This window comes from Xenia sp. Carnegie-2017, unplaced genomic scaffold (genome assembly GCF_021976095.1).
Source record: "Xenia sp. Carnegie-2017 unplaced genomic scaffold, XeniaSp_v1 HiC_scaffold_1, whole genome shotgun sequence".
NCBI classification, from domain to species: domain Eukaryota; kingdom Metazoa; phylum Cnidaria; class Anthozoa; order Malacalcyonacea; family Xeniidae; genus Xenia; species Xenia sp. Carnegie-2017.
The window spans coordinates 7,995,988-8,014,652 of record NW_025813402.1 but is presented as its reverse complement, the minus strand read 5'-3'; the positions used below and the strand labels follow the sequence as shown (position 1 = coordinate 8,014,652).

Here is an 18,665-nt window from a genome sequence, read left to right as displayed (position 1 = left end):
ATAGAACTCTGGTCTATCTCAAACGATCGATACGCAAGGATCGTTTCTAACGTAAGGATCGCTTTTGTCGTTTGAGTTGAGCGTTTCCATATGATCGTCTCTGTCGCTTCTACAAATTGCAAGCGACAAAGACGATCCTTACGACAGAAACGATCATATGGAAACCGGGCTTTATGAACCATTCCACTCCCCGAAAACTGCATTTAATAATGCAAGTTTATAGTGCATTTATAATGTGAACAATTATGAAAGCTAGCAAAAACTTTTCCAAATTAAAAACAGGAGGAAAATTTTCGTTTTTCATACTCAAGTGACATCTCAAACACATAAGAAACAAAGGTGCTTCGAGAAGTCACATACCACAATCTGATTTCAAACCGATCTTCTACCCTAGTTCAGTTCAAAAAAATCAATGGGCAACAGATGCTGTTTCTTTCATCAACTATCAGTTATGTACCTTTACCTGTCAATACCATCCGTGATCCAGTAGCATCATTCATTGTCATGCTTTCCAATGTTTGAGTGCATTGTGTTTGAGACAAGTTTTCGTATGTTTCAAACTCCTGAGAAAGTGTTCTCCGCAGACTTTTTTCTCTAAGTATGCGAAAATAATTTATTTGAGAAAATATTTAAATTTTAATGCCAGAACTACCAGAGCAACTCATAATTACTACGTAAGTTAAACAACAAGCAACGCAATAATATTTTAAAATCTGCTTAGCCATATCGCTAGTAAAAAAATTTTGTCTCTAAGGTTATCTGAGTGATGCACCCATTTCAAATAAAAACTTTACTTAACAATTACACAGACAGCAAAGCAAAGTAAAAGTTAAAAAATTGTGTTATGTGCTTAAGAGTAGATTACTGGGTGATCCGGTTTGGGTGTAAAATGAATTCTTGCACCTGCAGCTCAATTTATTAAAAGTATTTTTATGACACAAGTTACACAAAACCAGTAGTTTTGAATAAATTCTAAATGAAGAAAGCTGTTGTGCAGAAATGAAGAAATGGAATCATGGCAACTACTTAGAGACGCAGATGAACCGAGCAGTGGTTTTGGAAATCATATGTATTTAGCACAAGCCAAATGATTGCCTTGAAGGGTCTGACGCATGGTCGTTGACGTTCTTATTACTTCATTGCTTTATTCATTGGTTAGCGCTGCTTTATGGATACACGACGCATGACGGAACACATCAAATTTGTATCGTGATTATGTGATGATCAAATTTATTAAACTAATAGTGACGATTTTCAAACCATTTAGTATACATCAATATACGACGCTCATTTGCACTTTTCAGGTAAAAGGCAACTGTCGGTCTAAAATAATAGCTATCCGAAAGAATAAAGAAATTATCTCAAGGTCGTTCAGTTATCGATGACAAATGCGGTTCAAATCATGAGCATTTAGTTTGCGATTAATGACACTCGTTCCAACCCTCTTATTACCCTCTTAACTTTAAGATACTATTTAGATAGGATTACTTGAAGTAGAGGGTATTGTCTTGTTGTGGGGCATGATGGGCATCATGGGTCTTCTGTCTTCATAATAATGAAATAAAATGCTTCTTGTTGTTGTAAGTTTTTAATCTCAGCATGACTCGAGTTTACATTGGAAACTTAGAGGAAGGCACATCCAAACGTGATCTTGAAAGAGAATTAGAATCCTATGGACCACTTAGGGATGTTTGGGTGGCAAGAAATCCCCCAGGCTTTGCTTTTGTCGTTTTCGAAGACAAAAGAGATGCCGAAGACGCTGTGAGAAATCTCAATGGACGAAGAGTTTGTGGTTGCCGTGTTCGTGTGGAAATAGCTCGTGGACCTACTCGGGGCGGTCGTGCTGCTCGGCTTGGCTTAACTGAGTCTTGCTATGAATGCGGAAGGGTCGGGCATTTTGCTAAGGATTGCACTAGGAAACCAGGAAGTCGTTGGCAAAAAAGGTTAGTATGTGCACATGATATACATGAGTGATTTGATTTCTCACTTTGGTTTTACATTCAAATATTATCTTCGTCAACCAACTGGAGTGATTTTGAACTTAAAAATACAGCAGTTACATTTCAAAGGCTAGAAGGAAAAAATTGAAGATTGTTAAGACTGATTTTGCATCCTCTCCATAGTTGAATAAAAGAAATAAGAATCTGAATGAAATTATTCATAACTCTCTAAGCAATTGATGTGTGCATTTCATGCAAGAGTAGTTGAGAAAATGGAAAGCTTAAAACTACTAAATTTTTTATAATTAAATTGTTTACGAATATTTGATGGTTAACATTGAAACAAAGTTAACAAACTACATCCTGTTAAACAGATAAATCAGTTTTTTGCATATCGCAAGAAAACCTTTGAAATTACAATGTTTTTCAGATGAGAAACCACGCAAGCTCTGCATTAACAATGACTAATCGAAATTCTGTTGCTGTAATATCTAAGTGACAGCAAGCTGATAAATGCATAATAACTGCTAGCAAAATTTCCAATTATATAATATAAAATTAGTACATGATAATTTAATCACAGAATTTCCAAGTTTATTTAATATATTATAAATAATCTACTATATTTAATAACAGAAAAACTTTGAGAATCAAACTATATAATTTAAATTCTACTTTGCAAACTTATTAAAACCTCAACATAACTTTTTACTGCAAAAGTCTATGTCCAATTTTACACTTTTCATTTGGTATCTCCTGCTGAAATGAGAGCACATTTCTTGAAAAATTGCTCTATTGGATTGCTTAAAGAATTTCATGTTATAGGTAGCACATTATGTCAGCATCAGGTTGAGACATTTGATTAAATCCGAACATTTTTTACACCTGATTATTGTTTGACAGGGAAAGTTTTAAAATAGAACCCTAAAGACTTAAAACAAGCTCAACAACTCAACATAGTTTGATTTTTTAAATTTTTGTTGTGTTCAATATTTCATACAAATCAAGTTCTTGATTTTCCAGTTTTTTTTCTGGCCCAACATTTTTAGTCGAAATATGTAAGTAGTATGTTTCAATGTTCTAGTATAGTTCTATGTATACAGTAGCTTAGCTTGTCATTCTTGGGTGGACATTACTCAGGGATTTGAGAAAATTTTTTGATGTTAAGAGCAATTTTCTCCATTTCTCATGTGCCAATATTATTGTGCCCCTCCTAAAATCTATTGGATTTCCTATATTCATGAAGGTAGTCTTTCAGCCGATGGGGGGGGGCGTGTCAACTAATAAGCTTGTTTCGTTCCTTCATGAATTTCAATTTGTTATTAACATGACTTTTTTTATATAAACGTAATCTCAGGAGATATCGTAAGTAAAACGATTCTCTTTACTGAGATCTAATATTCGCATAATTTTCAAGATATTCATGGGATGCAGGTGTCCACGCAGCGTGCATCGCAGTTCATCGCAGACAACTTTTATCATGTTTGAATTTACCGTCGGAAAAGCTACGTAGCTCAAACAGCGCCATCTACAGGCATTATCAGATATAATTCATGCGCTATTTCTACCATCTACCAACTTTTCATGTACTGTTGTGTACCTCAAATTCAGGTATAAAATTGTTTGTCTACGGTAGGGTACATATAGCTACAAATCTGTTACGAAGCGTCTATTTGCAAAACGCCCGTGATTATTTCAATACAAAACAACGGCCGAAAACATGAAAAAATACGAAGTTCATTGATAGTATTTTTCAAGTTTTTGGCCAGCTGAAAGATACCGTATTCTCTAATCACGTTGATAATTCAAATTCCAAACGTCTGCCCAAAACATGAAAAATCTGAAGTTAACTGATTGTATTTTTCACGTTTTTGGCTGACTGGAACATTATAGTCTAATCACGTTGCTCCCTGATGTCAGTTTTATCCACACAAGTTTGGAGCCACTGTGGCTTGTGTTAATTCTCTTTGCTGTAATATATTTATCGACATTGAGAATCTTCACTAAAACATTTAGTTGAAATAGTGTTTATGGATGTACGTATGAGAGGTATACATATAGGATGTTGGCGTTTGCCATACGGTCCTTACATCTATTCATACTAACACTGATGTCACCTCGATGCTTATGTTTAGGCCGAGGCATCTCAGTTTTATCATGAAAAAGTGTGTAATCATATTGTTGTTACACCAGCTCAAAAATTTATGATGAAAAGTTAGTTTGCTTTGTCTTTTCTCGGTTTCAGCTCTAGATCAAGATCACCTAAAAGACGAAGATCCAGAAGTAGGAGTCGTTCACCAAGGTAGTTCAGCTCTTTACGTAAGTTATCCTGTTAGGTCTGAGTTGTGTATAAATGTGTATGAGATTTGTACGAAAGGGCGAGGATCTAGTTTGTGCTTTTGCAATTCATGTGTTTAGCTTACGTTTTGTGCTCTTACGTTTTTCGAATTCAATGATTTTATTTGACGTTCGGACGTCTCGCCATAAAATGCTCTCAGTTGTTCTGTTATAATGTACAGTATTTTGCGTGTTTGTTATATGTTTATTGGATGATTGTAGATTACATATTTTGTTTCGTATTTCTTAGGCGAAGTCGTCGTTCACAATCAAGCTCCAAGTCTCGATCACGATCTCGTGACAGGAAACGTAAAATATCTATGTACGTATGATGTTCAAATAAATTCCACGAGTGTGTCATTGGGTTGAAGGATTGTCAATTTTTTATTTCTAAAGTATGCTTTATTGCTGACATTAGATCGCGGTCCAGATCACGATCGAGATCACCGTCAAGGTCGCGATCGGACAGAGCAAAAAGCAGCTCTGAAAGTGACGAAAAAGAGAGGAAAAGGTGATTATATAAAATCGAACATACTTCGAATGGCACCATTTTATAAACTAAAGATTCGAATCGCATTAAAACAAGAACACAATTTCAAAACATTTTTCGACTTTTTTTGTCATTATCTCGATTATTTACAAGCCTGTACAATCTTTACTTGTTAACTTGTTCTTATATACATCAAATTTTACACAGTCCTTCTTTTCCTTAAAGCGATTTACACACATTGGCTCGCGAAAACTCATCTCACGTAAAATTTGCTCGCGAATACTCATCTCACGTAAAACTTACTCGCGAATACTCTCTCACGTAAATCTTGCTCGCTAATACTCTCTCACGTAAATCACGTAAATCTTGCTCGCGAATACTCTCTCACGTAAAACTTACTACTCTCACGTAAATTTTGCTCGCTAATGCTCTCTCACGTAAATTTTGCTCGCTAATACTCTCTCACGTAAATTTTGCTCGCTAATACTCTCTCACGTAAATCACGTAAATCTTGCTCGCGAATACTCTCACGTAAAATTTGCTCGCGAATACTCTCACGTAAATCTTACTCGCGAATACTCTCTCACGTAAATCTTGCTCGCGAATACTCATCTCGCGTAAATCTTGCTCGCGAATACTCTCTCACGTAAATCTTGCTCGCGAATACTCTCACGTAAATCTTGCTCGCGAATACTCTCACGTAAAACTTGCTCGCGAATACTCTCACGTAAATCTTACTCATGAATACTCTCACGTAAATTTTGCTCGCGAATACTCTCACGTAAATCTTGCTCGCGAATACTCTGTCATGTAAATCTTGCTCGCGAATACTCTCTCACGTAAATCTTGCTCGCGAATACTCTCTCACGTAAATTTTTCTCGCGAATACTCATCTCACGTAAATTTTGCTCGCTAATACTCTCTCACGTAAATTTTGCTCGCTAATACTCTCTCACGTAAATCACGTAAATCTTGCTCGCGAATACTCTCTCACGTAAAATTTGCTCGCGAATACTCATCTCACGTAAATCTTGCTCGCGAATACTCTCTCACGTAAAACTTGCTCGCGAATACTCATCTCACGTAAAACTTGCTCGCGAATACTCATTTACGTAAAATTTGCTCGCGAATACTCATCTTACGTAAAATTTGCTCGCGAATACTCATCTCACGTAAATCTTGCTCGCGAATACTCTCACGTAAATCTTGCTCGCGAATACTCTCTCACGTAAATTTTTCTCGCGAATACTCATCTCACGTAAATTTTGCTCGCTAATGCTCTCTCACGTAAATTTTGCTCGCTAATACTCTCTCACGTAAATTTTGCTCGCTAATACTCTCTCACGTAAAATTTGCTCGCGAATACTCATCTCACGTAAAATTTGCTCGCGAATACTCATCTCAAGTAAAACTTGCTCGCGAATACTCATCTTACGTAAAATTTGCTCGCGAATACTCATCTCACGTGAAATTTGCTCGCGAATACTCATCTCACGTAAATCTTACTCGCGAATACTCTCACGTAAATCTTGCTCGCGAATACTCATCTCACGTAAAATTTGCTCGCGAATACTCATCTCACGTAAAACTTGCTCGCGAATACTCTCTCACGTAAATCTTGCTCGCGAATACTCTCACGTAAAACTTGCTCGCGAATACTCTCTCACGTAAAACTTGCTCGCGAATACTCTCACGTAAATCTTGCTCGCGAATACTCTCTCACGTAAATCTTGCTCGCGAATACTCTCTCACGTAAATTTTGCTCGCGAATACTCATCTCACGTAAATTTTGCTCGCGAATACTCAACTCACGTTTCAGCGTTTTCCTTGTTTCAGTGTTTTCCTTTTTCCAAATTGCCTCACTCTTCACATTACATTCCCTTGATACATATCGGTGTGCCGTTGTGGCTATGAAACGAAAATTTTGCTAGTTAATTTATGGTTAAAATTACTAAAACTTTTGAAATGACAGTGTACTTTCTAAAACAGTTAATGCACATCTCTTTTTTTATTCTCGTGATTTTGATGTTTTAGTTATTTCCAATTTATACAACTTGTGCCGTCATGTTGCATAATGAGTTCCCTCATTGTTTCTAACATTCTTCAGTTTCCTGACAACTTAAGGTTGATACTTGTAGGCAGCATTTTGCACCATTAACCATGTCACAATTAAGGGGACTCTGTCCTTGTGAATTAAAGTATCATGAAATATACTTAATAATTTTACTTCTCATTATGCAATGTGACCTCAAAAGTTAGATAAATTGGACAAAGCAAAAACCTCAATATCTCAAGAATTAAAAGTGATATGCGTAAACTGGTTTAGAATGTCCAATGGCATTTTAAAATATTTCTTGAATAAAAGTATTACTCGGATAGCAAACTTTTCGTTTCGTTGGCACTTAAAGAATTAAGTGTCAAAAAAATTCTGTGCTTGCAGGAGCCCGGGAAAGAATTCTGCGGATAGCGATGAAGAAAAAATCAAAAAAGTAGTGGAAGACGAGAATGATTATGAAGATGTTACTGAGGTACAGGAAGATGATCCTGATAACATAAAAGTTGACAATAATAAGGAAGAACATTAACTGTTGTGTATCTTGTTAGTCGTTATTAAGTTGAAGTGTGATTATGAGTAGTTCAGATTAATTATCCCTCGTTGATTTGCTTTTGACTTCCCTTCAGTTATTACTTTTTTCAAACAAAACAACCCCACTGCTGAATATTGTTTGAACTTAACCATGGTGATTTTTTTGATGTGTCCGTCCTCTATAGTCTATACTAAGGATGTTTTAACAATGTTTTGCCCCAAAGAAGTAAGGATTGCGCGTCAAGCCAGATGATGGCAGCCATGCAGGTCGCTCCAGTCCTTTTGTGAACTGCAATTTTTATATTCATAAAATTTTAAAAGTAAACTTTGCGTTACTTTTTCTAAATACTATTAAATTTGAAGAATATTAGTCAAATTTACAGATTGTGGAAAAAAATTGGCCAAAAGTCATAGTATTGTTGAAAAATTTGAAAGCAAAGTCCAAAATCAGAAAATGTCCGCGCGATTTTTTGTTGCTTTTTATGAGTTTTTGAAAGTTCTAGGCATAGCCAACACTTCAAACCACCAAAATTTTGTAGTTCCATGTTAAATACACAAACCTACTAGGTTTGGTGAAAATTGAGCCATTTGCAAAAGAGAAAAATGCTTTTTTATACGTTGAAGAATTTTTTATGCCGTTAGACACACACAATACAAATATGTATACAGATCAGTGTCATTAAGAAAAATTCAAGACCTCGCAAAAAGAGTTTTTAAAAAGCTTTTTTTAATGATGTGAATGCATAAAATCAAGATTATGTTTTAAATGCATAACACTCAGTTCTTGTGCTATCTGTGTAAAGCATAAAAAGTGAGAAAAGAAAAAAACACATTCATTAAACGAGCCGGTAAGCTCGTATTGTTGAAAGAAAACAAAAAATAAACAAGGAAAATTGTAGGTCATCAAATAAGATATATCACTGGAACATTTTTAAAACGTAAAAGGACGTGAATCATACACTATTAGTTTTATAAAATGCTCTAAATATTGAAATATTTTTATGTATTTTTTCGCATTTAGTCCGTCATTATTTATAGTATAAGTTGGTCGATCAATCGTCCTCGATTCTTGCCGATTATTTTTCTCCTCGAAATTATCTTGCTGTAGCATACACTAAGTATGGTAGATCCAATTTTAAAGCACAAAATCTGTCAAAAATACAACAATAAATAATTTTTTCACGTTTTTTAACTGCCAAGAAGCCAAAGCAAACGTTAGTCGCGAAGAAAACAATCAAAACCAATGATTAAAACACGCATTATTTCAGGGGGGAGTTGATAAAAATTTAGATGCATGTTTGGCTTCAATCAATCACGGGACAAAACTGTAGGAGTTATCGTTCCAGTTTATATGTTAGTAAATGTAGATCGTCCAGGTTGGTATAGTCCTGAGAAGGACTGTTTTTGTTGTTGTTGACTGACGTTTCGACAACCTTAGCGGTAATCATCTTCAGAGTCAAATGAGGAGTAAACGTAAGTTGGCCGTATTTGTTATCTGGTTCTTACGTCATTGGATTGTTTGTTCAGGAAATGTGTGGGTGTCAATTGTGTATTGTTATTGTGAATAAGTGTGAAGTGTAATGTTTTTAGTTGATCGTTTGTTTGTATTGTGAATAAGTCGTTTGTAAGGTGCCGGTAATTGCTGTAATCTGTTCAGGGGGGTTTGTTCCAAGTTGGTATACCAACTTTCTACAGGACAATCAAAAACTACGAACAACAGTTTATCGCAAACCAACACACACTGACCGACTACTTGACCAATCATCTTACAACCCTACATCACACAAAGCCATCACAATCAGAACATGAACAAGACGTGCACGAATCATATGTGATTCACCGGACGCTCTACACAACGAAAACAACTATCTCAAACGACTTTGACAAAAGCAACTATGACTCTGACTTTATCAAACGCAACACTTACAAACCCAACGAACCCAACGAAACGAACAACTCAGTGACAACAGCAACGATACCTTACATCAAAGGTACGTCTGAGACTATCTCGCGTGTCGTACGACCATACAACATACGTGTTGCACATAAACCAATCACAACGTTACGACAAGTACTTACGAACATAAAGGACAAAGAACAACCCAATGAACGACAAGGTGCAGTTTACAAAATAAACTGCTCCGACTGCCACGCCTTCTATATTGGGGAAACTGGCAGGAACTTAAATATAAGACAATATTATACAAAGAAACAAGACAAAACTAATCACATTGCCGAACATCACCGAATCACAAAGCACAACATTGACTGGGAGTCGGCAAAATGCATTACTTACAGTACTGACTACAGACAACGGCTTACATAAGAAAGTTGGTATACCAACTTGGAACAAACCCCCCTGAACAGATCACAGCAATTACCGACTTCTTAAGCCCGCCGCACACTGGTAAACTTGCCGCGCGTACTTGTTATTCGTGACAAGCGTGATCGACAAAATTTCCTAGTGTGCGCGGAAGTTTTGAACAACATTTGTCATTCTTGACAGATGAGTCATATGTCAAACACGTTTGATGTCACGAATCTGTCACGAATGGCAAATGTTGTTCAAAACTTCCGCGCACACTAGGAAATTTTGTCGATCACACTTGTCACGACTAACAAGTACGCGCAGCAAGTTTACCAGTGTGCGGCGGGCTTTACAAACGACTTATTCACAATACAAACAAACGATCAACTAAAAACATTACACTTCACACAAATTCACAATGACAATACACAATTGACACCCACACATTTCCTGAACACACAATACAATGACGTAAGAACCAGATAACAAATACGGCTAACTTACGTTTACTCCTCATTTGACTCTGAAGATGACTTCCGCTAAGATTGTCGAAACGTCAGTCAACAACAATAAAAACAGTCCTTTTCAGGACTATACCAACCTGGACGATCTACATTTACAAACATGTAACGATACTCCCGGGTTCAAACCATTTACTTTGTTCCAGTTTATTTTACAGTTTACTGCTTTTTCACCAAGTTTACGTCCGGCAGAAGTTGCCTAAATTGAAAAACACTTACATGCGCATGACCGTTGGATTCATTGACAAGAATGTTTGAATGTATCAAGTCAATTACCTGACTGCAGGGTGTGGTAATTGAAGACGGAAGTTGACAATAGTATAATAGAGTTTCTTTCTGTCCATTTTTTCTGTACCAGAAATGTGAAAAAAATAAAAAGGCAAAAGTGTTGTTGTAGAACAAAAGTGTTATGTAATGGGAACGACGAAGACCGTTAGCCGATGAGTCTTAGTCCGTCTTCGTTTTTCGTACCTTCGTAATATATTGTACGCGAATGTGCTATTGCAGTGGTTCCACTTCCCGAAAATGCGTCATTTGTGCATTGGCATTTCAATTTCAAAAATGAACGTTGTAATTGTTTTTTGTTTTGAAAGATTTACTGCCATCTACGTATAGTCTATCAAGTCCCCATGTTATGGTCTTGCAATACTCATAAATTTCATACATTTTCATAAGTCATTCCTTTAGTCTTGTGAGTCTACAAAGGAAAATTTGCAAAGCGGAACTGATGTGCCGAATGCATTGAAGACAAGAAAATGAGAGCATGCCTCATTAACTTTTGCTTTAATGTATTTTGTTTATGTCGAGTCGGTGTTTGAAACGGAACTAAATATGAAGGCTGGGTAAGACATTGGCCACAATCCTTTCATTGCGCGATTGCAAAAAGTGAAGCAAAACATCCAATGATGTCATTGCGATATAACATGTCGAGCATGTGATGGTCGTTTCAGTTTTTATTTCATTTATGACGTCATTTATCACGAGAGACATAAGCATTAACAAAGACTTTGTCTGACTCTGATTTTAAATCGATCCTGCCGATCTAAACGATCCAAACTTTCCATAAAAACTTAAAGTTTGGTAAGAAAATTTGCCTTGTTTTAACTCCTTACTGCTTTTTAGAATGATATTGCCAAGGAAAGTAGTAAGAACAAGTCAAGTATGATAGATATGTTGTCTTTATAATTTCCCGCCCTCGTGCATTCCTATATCAAAGAAAGATACAACGATTTCTGACCGTCATCTGCAAACATGATCAAAGAAACTTTCACTTTTTATTTGCACTCGTAAACATTAAATTTGAAAATTATTCAGTCTATGACGAAATCTTAGTCATTATTCAAGGAGAAGCATTTTTTCCGGTATTCTTTTTTTGAAGTATTCATCAAACTTCCACAACTCCACCTACACCAAAGTTAGGATATTGAACTTTGACCCTAATGATAGCTAAATTAACTTCGAATGAAATTCGGATTTCTAATTTATTATTATTATTAGTTCATTGGAAACATCGGATTTCTAATTTATTATTATTATTAGTTCATTAGAAACTTCGGATTTCTAATTTATTATTATTATTAATTCTTTGGAAACTTCGAATTTCTAATTTTAATATTATTAATTCATTAGAAACTTCGAACGAAGTTCAGATTTCGAATTTCGGATTCGGTTTTCTGAAATTCGGAATGAAATTCGGATTTTATAATTTGCTATTATGCATACAAAGAATGTTTTATCAAATTGAAACCAATGATGATAGAAATCGGAGTTCCGAATCAAACTATTTCTGCTAAATTACTACAAATTACGGTAAGCTGTCAACTTAAATAGTCAGTCATGTTAAGGAATGAATGGAATGAATGATATTGCAACATATTTTCACAGGAAAATAGGCACGATGCGTTTTGCTTATTGGGCAAAACGGCTGTTCACGTCTATTTTGAAAAAAAAGTGCCACGACATCAAGTAATTTGATTAAATTTGAATGACAAGCACTTCCTTTTATTAAAGTACTTCTGTTTCTCATATTTCAAAATACTTCCGTATATCGTGTCAGCTCGTCAGCATACATGAAATTCGATATTAATCTTAAATCTTCAAAACATCACAATGAAGAAGCAATACAAAGATATCTAGTAGAATAAATACGGAAAGTTGGCTACTTGAAATGATGCTGAATAATTCGACAGCGATCACAGATGGGTCAATCGAGGACTGTTTCGAGACGTATATTGTTGTGAAACCATCGCGATCTTATGTGATCAACAGTATCATTGGCTGTATAGTAAACGGTGTTTTTGCATTGTCAGGGGTGCTACTGAATTCGTTGGTAATATATGTCTTTTGGAAGACGCCGAAACTTCGACTCAAGGTCTCCTACTTCATGCTAATGGTTCTATCATCCATGGACTTCTGCGCCTCGGCAATTGTGCATCCTTTGCATGTGCTCAATTCCATTGCTGAAATTGCTGGTTCAGCGAAATGTTCCTACAAGATGGTATATCAAACTTCGGCCGTTATGTTGTCAGGTGTATCTTTCCTTACTTTCTTTGTCATGAATGTCGAAAGATTTATATCCATCGTGCATCCGTTTTTTCATCTTTCTTACGTCACAAAACCTCGTTGCTTCCTTGCATCATCTTTAACTTGGGTCATCTGTACCGTGACGGGAATAGCTCCCTTCTTCAGTTTGGATATTCAAAATTTTGTCACCGCTCTTTCTCTGACTGTCGTGAGTGGTACGTTTTACATATATGTACGCATATTTATGGTGGCTAGAAAGAGAAATCCTAGGGATAGAGAATCAAGTGTGCGAAGTGACGAGCTTGACAATGATCTCGATCATGATGGGCGAATAGGAATTCAGTCCAGAAAAGCCGTTTCATTCTTGCACGATTTGCAACTCGCTAAAATGTACATGATTGTCGTGCTAGCAAGTCTTGTTCTTAACTTACCCAACGCTATTGTGTTAGGAATGTTTCCAGAGCGAATTGAAACCTTGAACAATGTGGTTCAAGTTAAGATATGGACGATTACATTGGTTGCTATAAACTCGACCATGAACTGTTTAATTTTCTTCTGGGCAAATAATCGACTCAGAAGAGAAGGTTGGCGGTTATACAAACGATTAATAAGAGGATGACTTGTGTTTCATATTTTATTTAACAATTATTTAAGATCGCAATTATAGTCTTGACATGGGTGTAAAGTTTCTTTGCTAAAGTGTATAATTTTCTGCTTCAAAGTCAAATTCGATTGTGATGCAGCAGGGAAAGTCAGCGAGTGAACTTAAAGCAAGCAAATCAGCAAAGCTGCAGAAAAATCGTAGTTTACAATACAATGATTGTCATCAAAGTCAATATGATAAAATTCCACGCGCAGGCCACTAATCTAAGTTGAACTGGGGCGTAGCCAGCCCGCTCATATAACCCTTTAACAATCACTCAATCACAACAATCAATGCAAGTGATTGTTGCAGATCTGCTACACGGGACAATAAAGAGTTATCCTTTATCGACCACATCTTCTATTTTCAATAGCAGTTCATTTAGTTCAGTGAACGGAATTTTTTTTGCTTTTCTATCTCATTAACACTCTGCGTGATAAGATGTAGAGCTGAAACTCCATTTTAGTTCTCCATTTAGAACTAAATTTTAGTTCTCCATTTTAGTTCTCCATTTTAGTTCTCGGTAGCGTTAACATTTTCCAAAAGAAAAATTATGAACAATGTAATCAATAGATAAAACATAATGTTTTATTTAGTTATAGCATTGAGTGAACTCACGAGTCCGGGAAGTTCGAATAACAGGAACTCAAATTTATAAGCTTTGAAATGATGCATAAATTGTGTCGTAACAATCACCAGATTTTAACGTCCAAGGTAGAATATTGGCAAGTAGCAACACGTTTCATTATTTTTTAGGCATCGGAATTTAACAATTACGTCACGGCAAGTGGCGGCGGAGCGTTTGATAATTGGGGGGGGAGCTATATTCATATATCCTTATTTTATAATCCGTAAACACAATTGATTTCAGTTGAAACTAATGAAATAAAACATGCATATATGACCAATAGCTCCCCTAATTATCAATGTTCCGCAACCCTTGGTCACTGATCGAGATATTCGTTTGGTATATTCATGTTTCAGAATACCTTAGAATGAATTTGATTTGCCAGGTTTCTCGCATTCGTTGTTGTTCGGATTGGCCGTCTTTCATTTAATAACTTACTGGTGTTAGGTATGACTTACTGGTGTTAGGTATATGGTATCGACTACTGGTACCGACTATCGAGCATAAGTGTGAACAACTTACATGAAGTAATGGCCAAAGTTATCACTGGAAAGTATCCCTCAATTCGTGATTGAAATTGAGATTGCTCCTTTGAATTTGATGGAATATGCATGATATTGTACTTTACTATTGCCATTAAACTTTAACAATGAGTTCCAGGAACAAAAGGACAAGAAAAGAAACTAATGGTTTGTCTTTGTCTTGTTGAAATCCATCTTTTAAATGCTGCAGTCAAATTCCCTGCATTGTACATGTTGAATATATGTGATAGCCAATATAGACTTTCTTATTCATTAAACATTTCTAACTATTGTACTTTAGGAGATTCAAGGAGATCAAAAAAGGCAAAGGTTGGTCTGTTCACAGTTGTACTGTAATGTTTTTGTGTTTTATCTATTCATAACATTGTGTGAACTGTTGCAATAAAATTCAACTTTCGCACCATGATACAAATATTTTCAATGTGCATACCAAAGAACACGTCAAAAATGACATGCTTTCCAGATTGGTTTTATTATATGTTTAAAATCAATTTGCTTATGTAGAATGGAGAAAAATCTAGTTACAATGATGAACTTGAGTCAGGTATTTTGTGATTACTATGACTGATCATTGGCATGGTACTTGCTGTGTTTTGTCACATACAAACAAGTATAATAAACATCATTTAGACAACTGTGGAAGTCAAACTGCTCCAAAGTCATCAGCAATAACCCTAACAGAAAAGGAAGCTGAAGAGGTTGAGATATTTTCTATAGTACATACAAGCAAAGAGAATGTTACCTACAAAATATCTCAAACTTTATTTGATTCACATTGAAAAATTGCACATCATCTGCTAAAGTTCCTCATTATTGACTGCTTAAATTTGGATATCAACTTCAATGTAAAATTATTTCGACAATGTCATGTCTAAGCCATTCTGATTCTTTATTTCCAGATTTTAGAAAGCCAGCCATTTATCGCTCTGATAATTAGGAAAATCCCAATACATGTCAATGAAGTGATTGCTTAAGCAGTAGCAAAGCCAACCTGCAGGTTTTAATCCTGCTATGTAAATTTTATTTCATTTTCATTATTAATTTTTTTGAAATCTGTTGTTTTTTACATTGAGTGGGGACATAAAAATTTACATAGCAGGACTGAATAATCACGTTTGCTTTGCCTCTGATCACTGATCCTTAAATCATTTGTAGCTATGGTACCCCTTATTTTATTTGTAATCTGAGTATATAGTTAGACTATCAAGTACATACAAATTATGTCTAATAATTTAAGTTACGTATTGCATAACTTGCTTTTTTACTTCATTGCTTTCCTTTGCTTGCCTGGATATACTTAACTACTCTGATGTACCTAACTGCAGTCTTACACTTTGTATTTGTGTGACATATTGTCATGGAAAATTGTTGCTTATGGCTGGTTGATTGATTTTACTGAGTTTGACTTATATATGAGATTCATACCTACTTTCTACTCATTTTAAACAATGTTCTTACCTCACTGGCATTACGCTGTTTACTTATTTTGATGCATTGGTTTAAATGTAAAAATATGAAGAATGAAAAATTTTGGACTGGTTCTGATATTTTCATCTATAATTTCTGCGTAGGATGAATATGGTGGTCGTGATTATCGAAAAGTTGTTCAGTTGAAGGTGGATTACGAATCACGTCCACTATGGGTTGTAAGTTTATAATGTATACGTAAATTTGATTATTATTGGACAGTGGGCTTAAACATCATTTTACTTTGTGGCTTATCAAATTAAACGTAGCCAAATGTTCCAATAAACAGAAAATCATGCAGCATTTCAACACCCAAAAATTTTCCCGTCTTTGAGAACGTACCATATGGAATGTATTCAATTATTTGCATTTCAGATGGGGTTCGGGGTGTGGGGTTGGTGGGCACCCTGTCATCCTCATAAGTATTTTCCCATATTCTTTCATATATGCATATTTTTTATGTTCAAGTTAATTAATTTCTTATACGTAGCTATAATGTTCTCAGTCAAATCAATGTTTGAAGATCATAATTTCTGGCTTCTGCCCGTGCATTAGGTTTCTGGCTTCTGCCCGTGCATTAGGCCAATTTGTGGGTGTTGTGTGCCATATTGGACTTTTTTTGTCTTAATTCTGTGGCTTTTACATCATGTTGGAAAGATATTTTTCGGACGTGTGCTCTAATAAACACACAAGTTGCCATTGCTTTGCTCAATCGCTTGGTGTATTAATGCAATTTCCCTTGCATTGCCATTTTATTAAGAAATAAAAGATATTTACCGTGTTTGCACAGGCGTATGTAAACCGAAGGGACATTTGGAAGAATTTGATTTGATTGGTTGAGCTCAAATCCGTTTGCACAGGCTAATGCAAACATAGCTATAGACCAATCAACGCAAGAATTTTGCTGTGTTTATTTTACTTCTAAACAAGATGGACTACTAAAAAAGATGGACTCACGAAACTGCCCTTTATAGTTACGTTACCAGCAACAAAATCATGTTTAAAAATGAGAATTGAGTATGTAGGTATTTTATTATATACCGCTATTATTTGTTTTTGATGTTTCAGGCTCCCGACGGACATATATTTTTGGAGTCCTTTTCTCCCGTTTACAAACATGCGCACGACTTTTTAATTGCTATTTCCGAGGTAAACTGCCATGTCATGTGGAATTTTTCTCCGTGGTTTTCATGAATTATGATGCAAGGACCGCGAGTGGTGCTTGATGTTGTACAGAATGTGATGGACGGAAGGAGTAGGCTTTAAAGCTTCATGTGCATACTCTAAAAACATTATCTTGTGAACTCAAGATTCGAGTTACAGTATCAAAGACAAGATTTAAAACAAATGTTGCTTTTTATTCTTGTCTCTTGTTCATACAACTCGAATTTTAGGTTTATAAGATGTTAATAAGAGTACTGTTTTAACATTCTTTTTAGCCAGTTTGTCGACCTGAGCATGTTCATGAATACAGGTAGCTATACTTGAGAAGGCGTTTGTACCTTGTATGAACATGCAGGTATCAGTGGTTTGCGGTTTTTCCTTAGATTGACCGCCTATTCGTTGTATGCCGCAGTTTCAGTTGGACTCCAGGTATAAAAATCTTTTCCATCCGAAAATCGAAAAAAATATAAGATAAACAAACATTCAAGAAAATCATCGTGTAAACTCAAGATTCGAGGTACGATTTAAAAGAAATATTACTTTTAAATGTTGTTAATATAACTGGCATCTTGAGTTTAGATAATGATATTTTTTTTGTTTAAAATGATATATTTTGTAGGTTTTATCTTAGGCCCTGTCTACACGTATCCGGCTAAATTTGAAAACGCAAAAATATTTTTACGGATGCACGTTCCGTCCACACGTATCCGGATTAAACGCCCACACAAACCGTAAACTTTTGAAAACGCCGTCTAGAGTGGAATTTTTTGAAACGGAAAAAAATTATTGTCGTGTAGACGGGTGAAACCGTAAAAATATAAAAACGATGACGTATTAACTATGAAGCAGTTCACTGCGCGGTGAATTTTTCAATTTAGGCTGCGTCTTGTTCGGATGAATACTGAGCAAGAAATAATTGGAATATAAGAATAAAATATAAGAATATTTGGTTTGGCATGTCTCCCAGTCAACATTCTCCGCTGTTCTTGTCGGGCAAAAATGATCCGAAAACGACTACGTGTGGACGCAGAAGTTTTTAAAACCGTAAAAATATTTTTGCGTTTTCAAATTTATCCGGATACGTGTAGACAGGTATAACGTATACGTAAATTCTTTTGATACGCTTCCCGTAATCCACGAGTCTTTTTCTACTATTGATGACGACAACTTTTTTTTAAACTTTATTTCTACTATTTGATTTCTCAGTGTTTTTATGCTGCTTTCAGTTGAGTTTAGTTAGAATATTTCGTAAATATCCAGTGCAATTCCTTGAAACAATGAAAGTGCGGATGTCAACAAACACGTATATTGAAAGATTAGTGAATAGGAAAGTCGTCATCAGATGATTTTGTATTTTTTTCTTTAGACTAATGACATCATCGAATACTTACGGAGATTGAGCAAAACATCTGTACCTGATGGTATAATACAGTTTATTAAGGTACACTGTAGCACTCTTTACGTACGTAGATGTTTTATTATTGAATGATTCTGTCGGGACTACATGCGTATTTT

At 35.6% G+C, this 18,665-nt stretch overlaps 3 protein-coding genes and 1 long non-coding RNA gene across 9 annotated transcripts in view; 3 read left to right on the top strand and 1 right to left on the bottom strand.

Annotated features, from left to right (window-relative positions):
* The first annotated feature begins 1,504 nt into the window (after positions 1-1,504).
* On the top strand, positions 1,505-7,438 carry LOC124439356 (serine/arginine-rich splicing factor 7-like). The gene is made up of 5 exons (XM_046989583.1): positions 1,505-1,943; positions 4,186-4,242; positions 4,528-4,599; positions 4,696-4,788; positions 7,208-7,438. The coding sequence occupies exons 1-5, from the start codon at positions 1,600-1,602 to the stop codon at positions 7,350-7,352; spliced, it is 711 nt and encodes a 236-aa protein (XP_046845539.1). The 5' UTR covers positions 1,505-1,599; the 3' UTR covers positions 7,353-7,438.
* An 809-nt stretch (positions 7,439-8,247) lies between these two features.
* Positions 8,248-10,661, bottom strand: LOC124439367. Its single transcript, XR_006946343.1, has 2 exons — positions 10,403-10,661; positions 8,248-8,503 (listed from the first exon to the last, which is right to left on the bottom strand). It is a non-coding gene; the product is annotated as an uncharacterized LOC124439367 (long non-coding RNA).
* Positions 10,662-12,250: 1,589 nt separating this feature from the next.
* On the top strand, positions 12,251-13,391 carry LOC124444092. Its single transcript, XM_046994672.1, has one exon. It carries the CDS (start codon positions 12,351-12,353, stop codon positions 13,323-13,325), a length of 975 nt encoding a protein of 324 aa, XP_046850628.1. The 5' UTR covers positions 12,251-12,350; the 3' UTR covers positions 13,326-13,391.
* An 821-nt stretch (positions 13,392-14,212) lies between these two features.
* Positions 14,213-18,665, top strand: part of LOC124444036 (general transcription and DNA repair factor IIH helicase subunit XPB-like) — a 36,227-nt gene continuing 31,774 nt past the window's right edge. For 3 of the 6 annotated variants that reach the window (XM_046994614.1, XM_046994620.1, XM_046994606.1), the window contains exons 1-8: positions 14,214-14,828; positions 15,024-15,063; positions 15,150-15,217; positions 16,091-16,165; positions 17,055-17,135; positions 17,426-17,460; positions 17,534-17,579; positions 18,517-18,591. In XM_046994614.1, the coding sequence (XP_046850570.1) occupies positions 14,664-14,828; positions 15,024-15,063; positions 15,150-15,217; positions 16,091-16,165; positions 17,055-17,135; positions 17,426-17,460; positions 17,534-17,579; positions 18,517-18,591 (585 nt within the window). In that variant the 5' untranslated portion in view covers positions 14,214-14,663. Of the gene's footprint in view, positions 14,829-15,023; positions 15,064-15,149; positions 15,218-16,090; positions 16,166-17,054; positions 17,136-17,425; positions 17,461-17,533; positions 17,580-18,516; positions 18,592-18,665 lie in introns of all 6 variants that reach the window. The other 3 variants (XM_046994641.1, XM_046994635.1, XM_046994629.1) reach the window with 2 other exon arrangements.